General features: G+C 36.6%; 1 protein-coding gene across 8 annotated transcripts in view; it reads right to left on the reverse strand.

The window, feature by feature from the left end:
- LOC139119319 (protein unc-80 homolog) overlaps positions 1–21,386 on the reverse strand; it is a 182,207-nt gene that overhangs the window by 88,813 nt on the left and 72,008 nt on the right. For 7 of the 8 annotated variants that reach the window (XM_070683075.1, XM_070683076.1, XM_070683081.1 and 4 more), the window contains exons 3-7: positions 10,720–13,267; positions 9,906–9,932; positions 6,606–6,785; positions 4,324–4,502; positions 127–290 (exon numbers count right to left, since the gene is read on the reverse strand). In XM_070683075.1, the coding sequence (XP_070539176.1) occupies positions 127–290; positions 4,324–4,502; positions 6,606–6,785; positions 9,906–9,932; positions 10,720–13,267 (3,098 nt within the window). The remainder of the gene's footprint in view (positions 1–126; positions 291–4,323; positions 4,503–6,605; positions 6,786–9,905; positions 9,933–10,719; positions 13,268–21,386) is intronic. The other variant, XM_070683079.1, reaches the window with a different exon arrangement.

The raw sequence follows: 21,386 nt of genomic DNA on the forward strand, positions 1-21,386 counted from the left end.
AAGACCAAAACAGGTCATAAGACCATTTTCCAGATTCAAGAGCAGTTTTGCCGTTGGTGTGTATATATTTAGAAACACAGTCACACACACTCATTATCAAGACAATTACTGAAATTACTAACACACCTGATGGTTGGTTTCTTAGCTTTCTTCTTCATTTCCTTTTCTTTGACTTCTTTTTCTCCTTTATCAGCAGAGTCTAGCATTCCACTGAGAGCCACTCGTCTGAACACCCCTCCATGCGCCTCCTTTGTATACTGAAGTAACTGTCGAATTTCACCATACAAACTCTGTATGCAAGGAAAACAAAAACAATTTAGTTTAGCCACTTTAGCATGCATAGATGCATATATTTTGCATAATTGATGTAAAATTTGCATAATACATTTTCAATATCAAATAAGGTGACATAACACTGGAATCTAATGTTGAGGTCCCTTCCACAGCTGCACAAACACCAAAAATATCAAGATACATGCCCAGTACACAAAGCTGGAAATAGAATGTATTCAAACTTCAATTTGTGAAGCAAATTCCTGCCTGTCTCAACTGCAATCATGCAATACTGTTATGTTAACACTCTTGTCATATGATTAAGCTTTTGAATTTGTGTGGCTGTTGAATGAAAGACTTGCTGGTGCAAGAACAATATTGTTTGTATATAGAATGCGGCCATTTCTCTCAAATTGTTTCACTTGCCTCAAAGGGAAAAGTAATTATACATAAAGGCACCCCTGGAAGATTCAAACACACCAGAAAATATATATAATAACCAGTTACTCTTGACATTTAAGTGTTGGAATATGAAGGTTAATCAACAGGGCTACAAGCACTTTTCTAGGAAGTAATATGCCTTCCTTATATCTAACAATATATTCATTCCTTCCAGCAGACATTTACTCTATAACATGATTCTTTTGTGTGTTTTGTCTACCTGACAGTACAGAAGGAGTAGATTCAATCCCAGAATGCAAGACAAGTACGTGTTCCATTGGCTGTGTTCTCAGAATTTGTGAGCTGAATATCATGCTTCAACACCATGTAACTCTCCGAGGAATGCTTTCACGCGCACATGTTTACCTGCAGGGTGTTGGTACTTAAAGAAGAGCCGAAGACAGCGAAAACATCGGCTACGCTTACAGAGCATGAAATAAAAGAAAGTACATTACAATGCAAAGCACTGCCTGCCGACTGAAGCAGATCACATTCAAAATAAGCAATGAAGTAGATTGGAATGTTACAGATTTGAAAACCCTATACCCACATGGGGCTACATGTTAACTTTATATATTTTTAGAGGGGGGTGATGCAGTTGAGTGGTTTTGATCGTGGACTTCTTTCTAGGTGAGTATTAACCCTATGAGTGCCTAAGTCGATTTTGTTGCCTTTATACAATATAACACCAACAATTTCTTTCAGATGTAGACTATTTTTTTCTGATTTTTCCCAAAATTTTGGTCAAAAAGTGTATCCTATGAAAATTAATGTCCATTTAGTCCAAAATCATGGAAAAAATTACAGAAAAATTTGTAAAAGTTGGTAAATTGTTGCCCTGATATTTGGGGGAGAAAAATTACATGTGCTCAAAGGGTTAAGGTACTTAAGGTTGTGAGGTCAAATCCAATCAAGAATTGAAATTCACTATCACACTTTGGTCTAGCCCTTATTTTTATTTCAGCAAAGTTAGACCTGTGTGTGAGAAAATGTTGGGTTAAAGGTCGTAGAATGTGACCATATACTAACATCATGGTAGTCCTCATTCTGGAGAATGTGGTGACTTTTCATGAGAAATCAATGCTTATGATTTGCATGATGTGAACAGGACTGTTGTTCTATCACCTAAATCATTTGATGCCACTGCAGCATATACTTTGTCACCTGTGCAGAAACTTGATAAAATTTTATGTTTTAGAAAGTGAAGATGATGTATTGACCCATTGATGTTTCCTGTATGAAAAAAACTTATCACCTGCCTCCTCCGACTGAAACCTTGAGGTGTCATTGGTCTATTGTTCTACATACAGTACATCAAATGCTGTAAAGGTATTGTTTACCTTATCAGTTGCTGTTCTGTAGATCATACCGTTGAAACAAAGATATGGAGTTAATATGCCAAATTGAACTGCTGGGGATTTCTGCTGAGAATCCAGTTTGCAATTTATTGTCAGGTACAATACTACTTGTGTTGAGTTATTGTAGGTTAAATCACAAAGTGATTGAGGGATCACGTTCTGCGTCATTGCTTGTGGATGAGGGGGTCGGGCCAAGTCAGCTAGTCAGGTCATTGGGAATACCAAAAGCTCTTGACAATTAAAATTTAAGCCTCTCAGCCTAAACCTACATGTCTACCTGTAATTGTAGCTTTTTATTGAAAAATAATCGCAATCATACCAATCCATAATCCAATAACACTAGGTCAAAATTTGTAAGACAATAGTTGTAAACATAGACACAAAACAGCACAGAACAGACAGTAAATAGACGGTACAAACAAAGTCAGAAAGTCAGAATTAAGTATCATAAATTTAATGGTTTATTGTTGTTGTAAATTTTTACAATAATTACTAAGTGCCTGATTGGTTCGATTGTGTAATTTTGATCATGATATTTTGTCATGTTCAATGAAGAAAAAAGCTCAAGCTGATGTAAACAGGGGTAATATTAATAATTTTTATCGGAACTGGCCAGTTCACATGATAAAAGTAGATACCCACTCTATCTGGGCAGGAAGAGGTCAGGACTTGTGTCAGGTGGGAATATCATAATTGAAAATTCTTATTCATATTGTTACACATGGCTAGAACTGAATCTTTAAATTTGTCAAATAAATGCAGCAATTGAAAGTCATTTCTTTGAAAACTAGAGAATTGTTTTCAGTTGGATCAGGACAACAGATGACTGAACATTCATTTAATGCATGGGATATGTACATGTAATAGATTGGCCAGTGAAGGAGACAAAGGTATCATGTAGAAATGGGAGGTGACGGTAAGATTTGAAAATAAGTACAGGATAAGAACTGATTTCTTTTGTAAATGGTGAGGAGTCCATTTGGCGTCACTCTCAAAACACAGAATGGATACTCCCTGGATCTAGATCTTATAGAGAAAATTTGACAAACAATGTTAACTATTACGTTACATATGACAGGCATCCTTAGATGGTACCTCGCAGCAATGAACATGAATTGTACACAAAGGAGATAGCCCATCAAAATGAAAAGCAAACTGTACACTCATAAGATACTAATGAAAGAAACATCAAACTGGGATAAAGATATCAAATATTTGGGGATCAAATTACAGTTTTCTAACTGGATTACTAGCAGAGGTAAAGACACAATGTCATGGGACATGATCAAGATATGGAAAGAATCGGATTTTGTAAACTGCAGATACGATACAAACTGACAGGACACAACAGATGATTTACATCTGAACTGAAATCAAACACCTAGACATGATTATACTGGTATGTTTATCAAACCATTTTCTTAAATTCCGACACAAAATTACAGATAATCTGACAGACATGAAAGAGGGTTATGACTCCTGGTAATTACAAGTGCAATGTGATCTGACAAAATATTTGGCCCCCATCTGAGTTTGTTGTAAGTGTGGTCTAATGTTCAGTGCATATCACATGTTGATATCTATGCCACTCATCAGTATACATCATATATTATCAATGTTTATCATGTATTGGTGTGTCGGAAATATTTGTGATACATAAAATATTTCATGTGTGACCTTTAAACCCTTATTGCCATGGTTTGGTCCGAATCAATTGTTATCAATGATGCAGGTGGACAGCTTAAAGAACGAAACTTTTTGCTGTGTTTCCGAGTTTGCAAAATTTACACCTTAAGCTGCAAGAAATGTATCACAAAAGAAGAGTCCAGACCTATTTCCCATTTGTGCTGCAATTTTGCCAACCTAATGAATGCAAAAACAGACCTGGTCAAACCTGTACGTAGTGATCTAAACTGATGTCTTTTCTGACGATGTTCAACTTTGGGAATGACAAGAACTACAAAGAAAGAACAAATTGTTTTCATGTTTCAAAAGACTTTTAACCATTTATGTGGAAGATTAAAAACATTTTTTCCTTTTGTTCTTCTTGTTCAGCAATGTTTTGGAAAATATTATTGATGTTCTTGTAGCTTCCTCTAAAAAACTAATGAAGCTGTATCTTCATTATCTGATGATGTTTAACTTTCTCATTCAAACTTTGATATCAAGTAGGTACATGCCCCAGGTAACAAGACAAGCATGTCAATACCAGAATACAATTAAATTGTGTGAGATATATTGGGCTACATACCAGATTTTCAGGACTGTAAATTTCTTGTCGACTGTCCACAAATCTTGAAACAAGACCTTTGAATATACAGCCAACGATGGTTCCCTCGATCCCCTTCACGCCGGAACCACGTACTCCGCTGCCAAAGTTAGTTGCAAAGTTACCACGGATAATCCCCTCATTTGGTCCTCCTGTTACAGCTGGGATGGAATAAAAATATTGGGAACAGTTATTTTGTAATAAAACATAACATGTTTAATCTCTGAGAACTACCTGCAGAGCACTTGGAAAACAGAAAGTCGCATATAAATAAAATGAAAATATTTTCCTTGAAATATTGATATTTACTCTTTTAAATTTCAGATTTTTGTGTATATGCTTTCTAAGGAATGCTGTTAAAACTTCTGAGGTATAAAATAATGTCTAACTCTTCAAATGCCATATAGGGTATTGACTTTGCAAATATGTTCTGTGCCTGAGAATTATGGCTAGACCATCTTGTATCCTGTTCAGGCAAGATATTTCAAATGCTATGTAAAAATAGCCTAATAAGAATGCATTTTTGATGTATCCCTACAACTCCACGGAAAAAAATCAAAACCATAAACAACATTGAAAAATTTTTATAAGAAAGAATCGCACAATAACTTGCAATATTTTCTTATTTTCATGAAGCATTGGCGATTTGCTTTCTCCCTTATAGTAAAAATCATGCAGATTTATTTCGGCCTTTAAAAATTCGTTGACTTTGTTATGAAATATAAATGTGTATCCTTACACAGCCATCTCTTTCAATTAAAAACAACAGTTCCAGCATCCCAAATAGTGAATGTAAAATCTTACTTCCCTTCCTCTGTCAGATACTTTATTTTTCATACACATAATCTTCCATAATCTATAGAATTTTCACCTTTGACCTAATACTGGTGCATTTTATGCAAATGAAGTGTTATTGGACCAATGAAAAATAAACTTTTTATGTTAGAGGTGAATATTGTGGAAAAAGTGTCTTATTCTGCAATTGGTATTGAGCCAATACATTTCCTGGATTTCCATAATTATTCTGCATGGAAAATAACAATTCTTATCAGTGATAGATATTATTCCAGCATATTTTCAACAAGGCATTAAGAACCATTGCAAAGGCATGTCAAAGCATAAAAATTTTGCATCTTTGGTGACTAGAGAAATGTTTTGATGTGATGTTTCCCTGACAACTCCATGCACGAAATTTAAATATTAATCACATCAATGTGGGGGTCTTCAGATTCCTTGATACAGATCTGTCATATTTGACACTTACGGAGCTGTAATCAAAGCAAGACAGGCAGAAGGCAGAAAGGTTAATGACCCATGCGGGAATCAAATCACTCGAGCATGAAATTGCCTTCCAGTGATTATCCAATCACAGTAAAGTGAAGAACAAAGGCAGAGAATTAACCCATCAATTATTTATGATGTGAGTGTTGTCAGTTTTGCCCTGAGTTACAGTGCTTTATGCTCTCCTGAAGTACAATGGAGTCAGGATAGCTGAGTCTGCTGATAGTGTGGCACCTTAGAGGTTCAACAATATATGTACAGCAATATGCCAAGACGGTACCACTTTCCTACACATGTATCATGTCAGATAGCTAAACGCTGCCACCAACACAGTCAGTGCATGAGATGACAGAACTGTTGCTAGACATGAAGTCTGCAGGGAGTAATGAAGTATATCACTTGTTTTGTCAGTTTATTTGATGTATACCACCTGCCTGTACAACTATGTACATTCAGTGTTCCTATCATTGCTAACATTTGGTTTCAGAATAACCATGTTGTCTTGCTTTTCATTGGTTTGTAAAATCAAGCTTTTCTCAAGTGATTTCTTTCATCTGATTTCTTACCATAGTTCTATAATTAATTAACTTTGCAACAACTTGGTGTACTTGGTGTATTTTGATTATTGATTGAATAGATATTGTTTTAAATGTTACGTTTTGTTTTGTGTAGTTATTTTTGTAGTTTTACTTTGTTGATTTATCTATTGACTTATTTATTTATTTATTTTGTTTATTTATTTATTTATTTATTTATTTGTGCTGAAAGGTTCCGTTTTGTTGAGTATTTAGCATTTCTGTGTTTTACGTCATCCACATATCTCTTTGTTTATGTACTTGGAAAGTTTGTGGTTTAACTTGTCCATTTATTTATTTATTTACTATTTATTTATTTATTTATTTATTTATTTATTTATTTATTTATTTATTTATCTATAAACTTTTTTATTTATTTTAAAATCATCCATTTAGTTATTGTTTTACCTTGTCCATATGGCTGAGGGGACGGATCTTCACAGAAGCCAAGCAAAGCGTGGAGGAAGTCGACCACGTTCTGCAGTGGATGATTTGCAACCACATACCGTAGATACTTGCGGAACTGAGACGGATCGATCTTGAACATCTTGTTCAGACAGTTGTTGCCTTGTTGTCGCAGCCTATCTCCTGAGAAATCGCCCGGAGACGAGAGAAAAATTTTAACCGTGCATGTTAAGACCCATGTAACATTCAGTGACTGAGACACAGAGGTCAACACCCTAAGGAAAACCTTGGCAAAGCGCGTTTCTAAGTTTTTAATGGCATTCAGGTCTCTCTAATGCTTTCTATGCTATAACAGTCACAACTCCACAGAAGCAACCATCACCAAAACGGAGGGTTAATCTACAACTCAGGCGATTTAAAACATACTGAACAGGGAGAAAATTACAAGTCCCTAAATAAGCTACTCCTGTTTAATAGGTGTTGTAGTCTTTCTGGAGCGCCAGACAGCCTATTAGCCAGTTGTAAAAAACATTCACAACCATCCACACACTGACTATGCATGCCCTTTTGATAAGTATAAATGCATGCAATCTATTGCCTACCATACGCGTACTACACGGAGTCTTCAATTCTGAAATCACTGATAGCAAGCTAGACTACCATCTGGCTAAGCAGATTTGGAGAAATTTGATGTGCCTGTATCTACTATTTGTTTTGGAAATTGAGAAGCCTCTAGCTCGCTTTACTCATACAGTACCAGTGGGTAAATATCATCTTTGGCTCTCTCCCATTCAGTAATCGATACCACATCAAAATCAGTCGAGTGAAAAATTCTACTTGTAAGAGCTTTTTTCAATTATTCAAACTACATCCATCAGAGAATGTTTATTTCCATATTTACAGATGTGTTACTGATACTAAATATCAGAACATATGGCACGCACGAGAAATTTTTGCTTTCAACGATATTATTGAAAGAATAGAAAATCTGTGAGTCCGTATCGGACATACGGATAATTGACATATAGTTTTGGAAGCACGTATCTCATTTACATATGGAAAACATGTTGACCAGTCATGTGTTTCAAATGCACATACTAATAATAGGTACGATTCTGTCTGTCTGGTAATCCTTAGCTCTATAGAGAATACAGTGTTGGGTGAGTGAGGTTGAAATGTTTAATGAAATCTTCAGGGAATCGACATTGCAAAGAGTGCATTTTATAAGCTGATGCCTTCCTAATCCTGCCAAATTCCTGACATTTGCTGGACAGCTGATCACCCATGGTTGTCAAATCAAACCTTCAATGTATCTGACATATTTTCCAGAATCAGGCAAAGGGGGACAGATCTGGCTGTGAGTGTAACTTGTTAGCAAATTCCAACAATGACTGATTTTAACAAGGTTTAATGTAGCATTTCTATGACAGAAAAATACCAGTAAGCATGAAAGTAATCCTGGATTCAAAATTATTTGATAAACACAATTTTCAACTTCCAGTATCTCCACATATCTACTGTCATGTATCAAACTTTCACATAATATAGGTATAAACTTTACATTGGTACATAGTACATCTAAAGGGGAACTGAAAATGTTATAAAACTTTTTACAGTAAATAATGCTTTTTGGAAAAGCAAGAAAAGCAGTGTGTATATTTGTTCTATTTCTTTTTTCTTTATTTTCCATTTATTGTTGTTAGATTTTGTTATTCATTTTCCCCTTTCATTTCAAAAAACTTAACAGAGTGAGATTTTAAAAACTAATTGTACCAATCTGTAGTTATTTGGTTGCCTCTGAATACAAAAACTCTACCTTAATATTGACTTCACCTAACCTTCAGATCAGTTCAGCCATTTTGTGCTACCCTTGTTTGTGAGAAACAAAGAAACAAAAAGTTGGCTATTGTTCATTGACATCATGTCCATAAAGTCCAAATTGTTCAATTCATAAAAAGTGGCTAAAAACCTCTTAAGTGGAGAATTTTGGGGATTCTACTGCAGCATGTTCATCTATTAAGAGAGCTTTTGATTGGATTAAACCTTTGAATATCTGATGGCCTGGAATATTTCAATGTTGAATCTTTGATTCCATCCTAAGCAATAAAACTTTCAACAAAAATGGTTTTCCATCGTCACTTTTATCCACCTGCATGCAAATATTACCAGAGGCAGAAAGGCTAACTAAGCAACATCTAAATTGCTTTGACTAAGAACGTAAATTAACAAGCTTCATCCCTCTCACCACAATGGTTTGGCCCAAACCCATTGTTATCAATTGTGATTGTGTACCAGTTAACAAGGAAATTGGGGGTGAACAGGTTAAGTTCTTGGGAAAATAAATTAAAAATCGGTGGTTGTAACAGACAGGAGAAGCATTCAACGGCAGAAGATTCCATTTGGAAACACAGACTGTAAAAGAAATCATTTCACTGCAGTAAGAATTCATACTAAAAAAGCTTCAAGGTTTCTAAATACAACACCTCTATTTTCATGATGCAAGATTTTCTAGTTGACACACAAAGTTCAAATCAATTCACTGAGTTATTGCGGATTACTGAACCACACAAAATCCAACAGGTTACTATTTTCTGGGAGGTTGGTGTTAGTACAGAGTAACGTTACGAGCACACAGAACACAACATACAGGTTTACAACTAATGCTGTGCAACTGGCAACACAGTGTCATTTAGTCATACTAGGAGAATAGCACACTGTACAGGGTGCAGCCCATCAGAAAATCTAGTGCCAATGTATTTCTTGCAATTTCTTTCTAAATTATCAGTCAGAACTTCACTGATGCCAAAGAAGTCAAGTTGTGCAACCAATAGATTTTTTTTTATCAAACCTGATGCAATATAAATGTTTCTTCTAGAAAGAAGCACTCATTTGAATTGAGTATCGTGTTATTGCCAGTTGCTTGATTAAAGTTGTAGCCAAACAGGTTTGATAATTTGCAAGATGAAGACATACACATGACAGGTAGACACACTGAGACAGACACTTGAACCTTAGGACAAGTTCACCTTTTTGTCTTTCATTTTGAAGGCTACTGCATGCATTGGATTTCAACTTAACTAAAATATAACCATTTTCAAAAAAAACCCCGAGGTGTTTTGTTGTTTATGTTTGGAATGAAACAAGGTAAAAAGTATCAATCAAAACTAAGAGCAAAGCCCTGAGGTGAACTACAGTGAAAATTTGGTTCAAAACTACAGGAGTAAGCAAAAGACAAACTATCACACCAATGACACAGCAGTGAAAGGTGAATTTCGACACAGAACAGTACAGAATGGTAAATACCAGTGATGGTTTTATCTTTACGGTTGCCTGGAGACAAAAAGTTATGAGAAACAATGACATGAAAAATATATACAGAATGTTATTCTATGACATGGTTGCTGAAACACACGGTATGATCATATTATGGAGAATGTCCAAAAAAGATTAATTTTTGAAAAATTAAGCTCCAAGATTGATATTAAAGTAATATAGAAACAAAAATAATGTCAATAAACGTCAGAATTCTAAATTTATCATCAAGAGTTTATGAAAATGTGTTTCCATTAAAAAAGGTATTTTTGATGTGATATCATACATTGTATGTCATATTGAGATATGGAATGGAGGTTGAGCATACAGATTGTGAATCTGACTTGCCCATAGCAAAATACAATCAAAATGAAGTGACATACACATATTTGTAACAGTACAAAAGTTAACAATCTGGAAATTCGGAATGCATAAAAAATAAAGCTTTTGGGAGACTTCTTCTATTCAATTAAATGCTTGTACAATATAAAATATTCAATATGAAAACTAATTACCGGATATGGCCAAGGTACGCACACTATTTTGACTCATTAACATTGTGAATATTCATGCGTCATGACTTATCTCAGCTACCTGCTAGTTTTGGGTTTCATGAGATACAATTCTTGACAGAAACTAGCGTGAAACAACAAGGTACCTGTATGTCTCTTCGTAGCACAGAAGATTTTCAAACAAAATTTGAAATTCCATTTTGAGGGATGAATGCACAGCTTCATTTCCTGCTGTTGCATTTCATAGTATGCAAATTATTCTCATAAGTATTCATAAAGGTATTCCTACTCACCTTGGATACCTCTGAGCCCCTCCCCACATCCATGTTGGCAACCAAGAACTTTGAAAATCCTCATTAACGTATCCATCACCAAGTTATGCATGGTCATAGGTTCGTTTTTCATTTCCTCCAACCGTTGCTTGGCTCTCACTGCCTTATCGATGGGTTTTTCCTCCTCTTTCTTCTGTTCTCCATTTCCTTCCTCTTCTTTCTTGTCCTCCTTTTTCTCTTTCTTCACTTCTTTCTTCTCAACAACACTCATATCCAACAAATGTTCGATGATTCCAAGTGCAACATCACATATGCGCCCACTAGGCTCGCGTGATATCACGCAATTAAGCGCCTTGATTAGGACGCCATGATTGATTTGGCCATTGGGATTGATGTAGTGTGCAGCACCAGGGGCTTCTGGGATATCCTCCTCTATGACAGTAGTGTAGTTGACCATTGTATCAGACGCACTCCTTGATATTGGTTGTGGAGGAGGTGGAACAGTAAGAGTTATCATTCCATCATCTTTGCTGGGATCATTCCCACTATCCTCATCACTGGAAGATTCTCGTTTTCTGGAGACTGATTCAGTAGGTGGCGTGGACGGTTCATCTCTTGGAACTGTGATGGTTTCAATTTCGGGGGCAACAGTCACAAACAAAGGTTTGTGTGAGGTCATTTGTTGAGGACGCTGTGCCTCAGCTATATTCAAGGTGGCAGCACTTGCAGTTAATCCAATGCTGGTGGTCTCGGAACTGTGGTCAATTGCCTTCTCAAAGCCTGGCGATTCCCTAAAAGTTTCTTTTGGAATTAGAAATCTGTCATCAACTTCCATCAGAGATGGCAAATTTTTCAACTTCACCACATCAATTGTAAATTTGAAAGGTTCTACTTTTGGAGGACTGAAGTTACTTGCTCCTTCAATCAGTCTGCCGAGGGTTGAGAGAGGACTGCTTGACCTTCGGTTACTCTGCTGTTCTGGCTTCTCTTTCAAGAGTTCTTCAGTGCTGGCACTCATAGATGTTGAGCTTTCCTCTGATTCTTCATTGATTGACTGAGGAACTGCCGCTGCTGTCGCATGTGTCAAGCTGGACTGCCGCCGTACAGGGGGGCGTCTCTTCCCACTTCCTCGTCTCTCAAGACTGCCTCTTCTCTCCAGGCTACCCTTGCGTCTCAGGCACCCTGACGCATCTGAATGGTCTGTCTTTATCTTCTTGGGAGAGTTGCTTCCTTCATCGTGTCCATCACTCAACCTGTCCTTCCCGTTTCCAGGGAACATGCCTGCTGTAGGCGGTGCTGATAACTGCTTTGAAGCTGGAGTTTTGAAGAAGGAGACTTCAATTCTTGGAATTGGAGATGAGTTACTTCGCTGTCGGAAGCGTTCAAGCTTCAGTGCTTCCATAACAATTTGCTTGAGTCTATTTTGAATATAGCTTAATGCCCAATATATACCATCTTCTGACCAGTGAGGATTAAATAAACATCTCAACACAGCAACATCAAAGAAAGTTGCCAGATAAACATCGCTCTTCCTTGAGATAACTTTTTGTGATCGGTCATGCTGAGGCATTGAGGGAGAGGGACTCCTGGATTCATATTCTACTCTGGAATCAGGTGATTGGCTACCCTGAACAGATGGACACCGACTATCATCCATTGAGTTTCTCTGCAATCGGCCACACTGACATGACTTTGTCTCACCTGAGTTGCACGAGACGGTGGTGTTGCAGACCTCGCAAAGAAACTCCACGGTCACCGACGGGGGATCTGATGACACCTCACTGCTAAAATGTTCACAAACATCCGAGAGAGTCACCAGAGGGGCAACTTGGTCACTGCTAAGTTCACTGCTGATCTCCGGCGCCTGGACTTGGCTGCTGCAACGACTGGAGGAGGACTTGGAAGAATGCATGGAATGAACTGAGGTGGCAGCCTGTACTGTGTTGTCAATGCCAAGACTACTGCAGTCCTGTCCAGAAGGTTGTTCCATCTGCTGCTGTAGCTGCTGGGTTTGTTCAATATGCTCCCCATCATCTTGATTTGACCTGTCTGGAACTTCTGTCTTCTTTGGAACGTTGTTAGGCACTGGTCTGACAATGTGGAGTGTCCGATGCTTCGGCTTGACCAGCGCTGAGAAGAAAGCATTGTCCGGACATTTGAAGTCCCACAGAGCCTTCCAGAGTGGTAAGCCATTTTCCAGTCGAAAGGTCAAGTCCGACTCTCGTACACTAAATGCCAGGGGGGCAAACAGGTAAACAAAGAGCTGTATGGTGGTAAGTGGGGCCTCATACCAGGCGTTGTTTAGCTCCCCTTGTGTGGCATTTTGAAGACACTCCTGAGGGGCATTCAATAGTACCCAGTGTAGCGTGTATAGAAGCTTGGTCTCTCCGACTCCCAGTTTGTCTATATGACCCAGGTTGACTCGATTGGAAAGCAGGGCTGCACAGCAGTGCATGAGATGTGGCAGAGCCGTCTGAATGAGCTTGTAGCGGGGAATGCTAGCAACAGCATCACAAAGACTTGGTGACAGGCCGTGCAGTTTATTCTCCACCAAGACTCTCTCGAACGTCTGTAAGAGAAAAATTTAAATTTAATATTTCATTGTAGTCATACAATCTCAAAAATTTCTGAGATAAAATATGTGTCTAGGCACTTCAGCTTTCCCTTACAAGACAACCAATATTGTATCAAGTATTTAACCAGCTTTAACTTGTGTACATGTAGATTTGATCTGCTGCATTTATGTATGGGACACAAATAGACCAAAGAGCTTTACTCTACCGTTTCGAGAGGTTAACACTTTTAATTGCTGGAAAACCAACATCTACAATTAATTTTTAATGAAATGTGGCTCATGGTGATTGCTCAGTTAAATGCTAATGCTATACACCTTTTCCCAGTTATCCCACAATGCATTGTGGTGGCTATATCAAACACCGTATATACGCTCAAAACAACGAAAACATACTGATTTGTGTTGTACAACGGATTGTTATTGCAGAACGGCACAAATTTGCAATGCCAGATAATGCCCCATGTATATTCTATCTATCAATGACGAAAATTTAGGTCAGGGTGTAATCTGCCATAGAGTTCTATGAGCAACATACCCTGCGAGTACCCTACAGCTAAAAAGTTCTATGCATAACGTACGCTAGGCGACTGATGCCGTATGTTGTGGGTTCGAATCCGATTGAAAACTATCCGTATTGTATACCCTGGCGCACACTGCATCATGGAACAGGTAATAGAATTACTATGCTTCATTGTTGTCCAGAGAAATTCAATTACACCCTTGTTCCCATAGGATAGTGTTGATGGAGCAACAACCTTGCATTATTTTACCTTCTGCCCTAAATGCAACCTCCGATATTCTCAGCTAAAAAAAAGGTATTGCTTGCCCGTCAATTTCACAGATCAAAATATTATTTTCCCTGTCAGAGAAGTATCTGTCATCAAATTTATATTTAGAATGATCTGGCTTTTATGATGCTGTACTTCTGATAGGACGACCTAACTGTATGAAATTTGACCTTGACAGAGGAGAAAGTGTCAGATACAATCCCAAATCTAATGAACAGTAACTTTAGCAGGTTACAAGTAAAACTTTTATGATGAATCACAATATTTCATTCTTTTAAGCAATAGTAACGAGTTTTATTGTGTACTGGTTGAAAAAATGTTTGTTATTTTCGTGAATGCTCAGAAACCATTGACTGTAACTTTAACATTACTCAGTGAATGATGAAATGTTCAATAGAGTAATTGACGGTCGGCCATCCGCTATCTCAATGTCAATCACTCAACTTAGCCGATCACGCCCTCTCTTCAACAGATCATATGATTGTGGTTTCATGTTGAAATGAAGGCACACTTCAGCAAAGGACAAGAGACACGACACCTGGATGCTTCTCAGACCAGATGGTCAATTTAGAAAATATGGGAATTGGGGAAACAAAATCCTGTTTAATGCTTTGAGGTAGATATGAAAAATAGCCGTAATGACCTGTGTGGGAATTACTTTATTTTGAAAATATCTTTCAGTGACCTGAACACAAACCTTGTTTCAAAGATTTCAATGGGTTTTTCTCATCTGTAGAATTTAATACATGCATTCAATGCATCTGGAAATTTCACAATAGCATTCAGCATCTGTTCCTTTTGTCTGGGCTTATACAGTGGAACACGGAACATCTGATAACGTGCAATCATCTCGTCTATCGCACAAAGACGTCTACTTTATTTGTCACAGTGAATGAACGGACAAGCTAATTTGTGGACCGCTGGTATGACCGGGCATTCCGGGAACCATTAAGAGATCTGAAACAGTGCTTTTATTTCACCCTATCTGACAACAAAAATCAATAGAACTATTCCAACGTATAGAAGTTAATGGCTCACTATGCCACTTGTGAAACATCACTTTATCAATGTCCAAGACATAATGGGTACATTGCAGTACATGGATGATAAGGATGACATATCAAAAGCCTACAGCTATCAGTAACCTGTTTCCTGAGGTCAGCACATGACAAATGGCATGCCTTATGGATCACTGTGAATGATATTTTGGTTGACAGTTGACTTCAAATGAACATGTATTCAAGATTTACTAGCTTTGCATTGGTGGAAAACTGTTCTCTGTTCACCTGTAAATGCATGATGATTTTTTGAAACAATTAGTTGTTAATATTCATGTCACAGGACATGAATGCGCTTTGAGCCACTCACATCTCTAGGTCGACTTTTTCGGCTAATTGTAAAATTTCACGGTTGATATTTTATATAGCTACAAGATTATATAGTAGAGCAGATAAGTGTGGTATTTTGGCAAAATAATTCATTTTATGATACAAGCATGAAACTTTGCACAACCATCAATGGTGTATCACTTAGACGCTAGCCACAAGAAAATCCAAGATGGCGGCCGTATGGCAGCCATTTTCCAATATGGCTGCCATGCAAATATTTTAATTAAGGTATAAAAAGCAGAATTTATGAACAATTTAAGTGGTTTCTGTGTCAAACTGTATGTTTATGTTCCTGAGGCTGGTTTTGCAGGTCTTAAGGCATATTTTGTAATTATGTCGATCCAAGATGGCGGCCGTAATGGCGGCCATTTTCCAATATGGCGTCCATGCAAATCCATATACTAGTTTTTAAGGCATAAAATGTACAATTTATTATCCGTTTAAATGTGTTTTTCGTAAAATTGCATGTTTCCTTAACAAGCTGGAATAAAAAAAATACCAGCAATCTCTATTTTTATAATATTAGACGTCACGATTGCATCAATGCACACAAACACGCCACCAAAGAACGCCATAAGCGCAGTGATCATGGTGAAGGACTCTAAAATAGCACCACCCAACACAAACGATGTCAAAAACCACAAAAACTACACTAAATCCCTACTCTGCATTATTCTCAAACACAATATATTTGAATTCAATGGAGAATACTATAAACAAATATATGGAGGCAGAACGGCTCCATCTTAAAACCCACACAAAACCGACTGACACATTCCAATATTTGTTGAGAAGTTCCTGCCACCCAAACAACATTTCAAGGGATTGTTAAAGATGAATTCTTTAGATATGCTCACACATGCAGCGTGGACTTCAAAGGGGTCAATTTCTTCACATGATAACTTCAACAATGAGATTACAGAAAAACAGAAATATTTTGTATCAGAAAAGAAGTTAAGAAAACGTCAGCTATACCTCATTGACAAAGATAAGAATAATGTCGTAACAACAAAACTGCACACAACGACCAATAGTCCATTCATCAAAACCATCTAATCAAACAATATTTAATAGGAAACTGAAAATAATTATCGCGATCAAACACTGGCCACAGTTTTTCTGAAAAAAATATCATAGTATAGAAAAAAAGACATTCATTTCCAAGAAAAACAAAACGCGAGCACAATTGAAACGAATGGTCTGAGCAACAAACAACGCAACAGCCAGACCAAAACACAAAGATTCTAGCAAATCGTTTTGATAAACAATGGCTAATGTCAAACTAAACAAGTGGGAATACAAAACCATTCGAGTGACTGATGAAGGGACCCCAATTTGGTCCTACAACACCATTAAAACGAATCACACAAATATAAAACTGTTTTTCTTGGGGTCCAGATCACATGACCAGGGTCAAAGCAATATCGATTCATAGAAACAACATTGATCCACTCACTATATCGTATCATTGATAAAGGTAGCCTTTTAATCATTTGTTCAGCTCTCCCAGGCTGGCTCTGATCCTGTCAATTGAAATGCGACCAACTAACGGATAATAGGGCTGGTTAATTAGCATTTTACATTTGTCCCCATTGCTTGATGTGAGCTAAATACAGTTACAGACATACAGAATGCTGGTATGTCGTAAAAACATCAAAAATAGCAAAAAAGTGGTTGGGAAGTGAAGATCTTTTATTACAAACAATTTTAGTTTTAGTTTTTAATACAATCAATGTATTTTTTGTACTGTTTACTCGTAGAGCAATTTTCTGACTCGAGAGTGGACAATATCATAAAATAAACATCAGAAATAGACTCAACACAGTTGAAAACATGGGTATAGCCACCAAAATTGTTAAATTCAGATGATTATGTCCCAAATCATCAATGATTTCATTTTTCAAGAAGTCGATTTGGCGGCCATCTTGAAAAATGGCCGCCATATTGGATTTTTTCGTGGCTAGTGTTTTTTCTTAAAAGGTGACCTAAAATGTGCCTACATGCCAATTTTCATGCTTGTATCACAATTTGAAATATTTTCTCACTTATCCGCTCTACTTACATTATAGTGATAAAGAGACAAACAAAAGTGTCATATTAAAGTGACCTTGGGGTTGATATCAGACCCTGGCCTAAAAACAACTTGCACACAATTTTTTTATGAAACTTGTGCTAATGATGGTGATAATGAATCCTTGAATGTGATCTACAATAATATCAAATACTACTTTTGAAGGAAATTATTCTTTTAGATAGCATACTTGCAGTTGCTGAAAATAGAGTTAAAATTATAGGAAAAGTGATAGTTGTAATGCTTTTTCAGCTCTTCTCAAATTCTTGTACGAATATTCAAATGCACGTACATGTACTTCACTTTTTATGTTGATCACAATTTTGTTTTTAAAGTCTTGATATTTTTCTAGTTTTGCTCCCTTTTTTAAGTGTGACATTTACTGGTCCATAGAAGAACATAGCAACTATTGTGAAGTTTCATCCATGATTTTTAGTTTAAAAACCTCAGTTTAATTCTACTAAATGAGCCAGAGAGATGAAAATGCATAGGGTATAAACTATCCTCTTTGCTTGATTATACTTGATAAAGAGCAGGATGTGTCCTTAATTATTTTCTAGTATTTCCTGTTCAGCATTGAACCTCTTCAAAGTCATTATCCTTGCTTCCGTTTCAAGAAATTTCATCCAATGTTAACAGTGCACTCAGTTGTGTCTGTCAAGCTTTATACACAGCTCGTTATCTCCTTCCTTTTACTATACATGTACATCGCGTTAAAAGCTGTGATTCATCCAAAGACAAATGGTTATACAACTTCTGTAAATTGTGTCTGTAATCTTTGAAGAGGCTATGAAAGTTAAAGCATCATTAATTTCAATGATTTCAAACACTACAAAACTCAAATAAGCACTTCTAGTGGATTGTTAAAAAAGAATGAAACTATATAGGCTTCTTTCTGAAGCATTTAGAGATACACATTATTCAGCTTGTCAACTCAACCTGTACTTGTATTGCTGTGTTATTGTTGAAGAGTGTTCAGATTAGTATACAAATGTAGACAATAACAGCTAGTGCATTTTACACTTATTGCTATGTTGACAAGCTAAATAATTGGTGTTTAAACATGCTAAGAAGAGTGGAACAAGAGCATTCACTTGACCTACAAAACAAAAATGGTGCAAATAAATCATCAAAATTAAGCTACAGCAACTGGCCCTGTAACCATCAAAGTCAACCTAATATTGTAATAAATGTATTTTCAGTAATTTAGCTTTTCTGCTTGTATGCAAAATTGCTAGACAGCACATATTTCCCTGGCCAACAACAGAAAAATTGTTAGGATGTCAAATCTATTCTGCTATTCATAATCAGTTTTGGAACTTGAAATCTGCATGCTTGTTGTACAAGCAAGGCTATATACTTTAAGACATCTTGCAGGTTTTCAGAATTAGTGAATACATGTATCTGAATTACTGTGAAATTAATTTTAATGCGTACTGCAAACAATCACCAAAGAAAGCTCAAAACGTAACATGACAATTTAATTCTTTAAGGGACGAAGTAGCTTTTCTTTGACCTTCTTGTGATGTCAAGAAAACATGGAATACTTGCTGGTACCAGGTACATACACTATACCGGTACTATAGCACTCTCAAAAAAATCACCCCATTTCTGAATGCAAAACAATGATTTCCTTTTTGATCTCTCGACAAAATTGATTTTTCCTATTCTGATTTGCTTTCCTATGACAAATAAACATTGCTACAAAATAAGGAAAAGATTCTCTCCTTAAGTAGATGAAAGGAACTGCCTATTAAAATTTAATTACAAAAGCTTGCATGAGGTCCAAACTTCATGTAGCCCGGTATGTTCAGCCATGCATGGTGACATTTGTGCACGGAATTTGAGTTTTTGGTACACACCGTAAAATATTTCACTGAATTTCTGAATTTATTTCACAGTAGTACAGCATGTTTAAAGAAGTCAAACAAAACTAACTACTTTTCATTTAAATCAAAATTCATGAAAAAAGTTCAAAAAAGAACCACTTTGCCCCTTTAAAGAGAATATCAATTTCAAATTTAAAACCAAAAGTGATGTCAAGATGTTTCAAAAGGAATGAGAACACCAAGCTACTCATGCAGTTCTTGACATGTATCAAACTTTAAATCACAGTCGGAAGAGGTACCACATATTGTTTAGAAATTATACATATTAGTGATATCTGAAAATTCATATGTCGATGTCCGCGAGTACATTCCACTTGTATTCCATGTACAAACTACAGATACGATATACCTATTATGAAACCCACCCTTCTTCACCGCAGGACTGCTCGTGTGGTGCGTTTTTATCCCTGGCACTTGCATCAAGTATTTTGTAAATTTGCATATTCTTTTGGTGTTCTGTACAGCGCACTGTGACGTATGCGTAGTGCGTTTTTAAAGAAATTTTAATAATAATAAACATTAATAATACAGTCACTTGATTCAAATTGTAAAACGCTTTCACTTTCATCAACAGCCTTCTCACTGAAACAACTTTGTACCGTTAAACAAAAACCTTGAAAGCATCTGTTTTCACAAAAAACTGATGTCGGCCAGCCAATTGATCTGAACAGATGTTTTACACTCACTTTTTTATCAAGAAGAGAAAAGCAACCCGGTTTTCTTGCACTTGAAATAAGTGAACCATATGTTTTTCGCAGACTGTGCGGTTAAGTGGTCTGCGTTAGATCAACGTGTCATGAGTGTATAATTACCAATGGTTTCCTGCTTAACATTAGGCTGGACAGCATCCAAGACACTGAGATATGGCGTCAGCTCTCTGCCCTGTATTGTTAGTACAAAATATTGAGCATTATGACAATATCACTCACTGTGTGTCAGATTACATCAGCCTACGTGTTTTAACAACGTCATGTACACTGCATCTTGTAGTATCACTTCCAACATGCATACCATATGGCTGAGCCATGCGTACTGTACATCTCAGGTCAATCCTAGCTGTCTGTAATTGTGACTTTGAAACTCAATGCATTGAACTATGAATATGTTATTGAAAGATTAATTTACAGCATATTTTCATGATTTTGCAACCAGCAAAATGATCTTCTGACAAAATTACATCAGTTCATCACTTAATCTGATTAAAACAATAGTGCAGTACCCAGACTCAAAAGAAATGAAGACTTACAAAAAAGAAGAGCAAATTGTCACATTATTCTGACTCAACACATTAAATCGAAAGCTATATATATTTACTAAGTGGAAATTCCATTGACATTAAATTTTTTTCCACTGCTTTTGAGTACTATCACGCGTTCAAAAATCTTACATTTCTGAAACAGCACTCACAGAATTGTACTGTTGTCGAAAAGCTGAAAGAATGTACTAAATTCATTTCTGATGAGTATTTGAAAACACGTCTCTCCCATGGAAATCAAGGGATTCACTGTTTATCAGATTCAGAAATCTGTCCTTGCTGGAGGCACTCTCCATAATGAAGCCTTTTCATTCACATGTGAACTTGCAGTCTGAGAAGGTCAAAATCTACACTCATTCATATTGCAGTTTGACGAGGTCACTTATCTAAGGTCATCGCAGAAATGCATGTACATCGACACTTACTCTATTGCTCTCTAGATACCTCATCAGCATTAGCATCTGTTTCTTCAATCAAATCAAATTCCACTCACTCACCTTTGGCATCGTCATGTATGTCAGGCATGATGCTACTGATGCACACAGCTGTACTGTGGCAATTTGTGATATGTTGCTTTTTCTTTAGAAGCAGGGTATTCTCTAAGCCGTGACATGCCAATGACTTGAGAACATGCATCCTCCTTGACATAGAATACATGTACTTTCCTTACTATATATTACAAAACAGCCGACTTAAGAAAATTTCGAGAAATTCTTATCATG

Source organism: Ptychodera flava, chromosome 19 (assembly GCF_041260155.1).
Source record: "Ptychodera flava strain L36383 chromosome 19, AS_Pfla_20210202, whole genome shotgun sequence".
NCBI lineage: Eukaryota > Metazoa > Hemichordata > Enteropneusta > Ptychoderidae > Ptychodera > Ptychodera flava.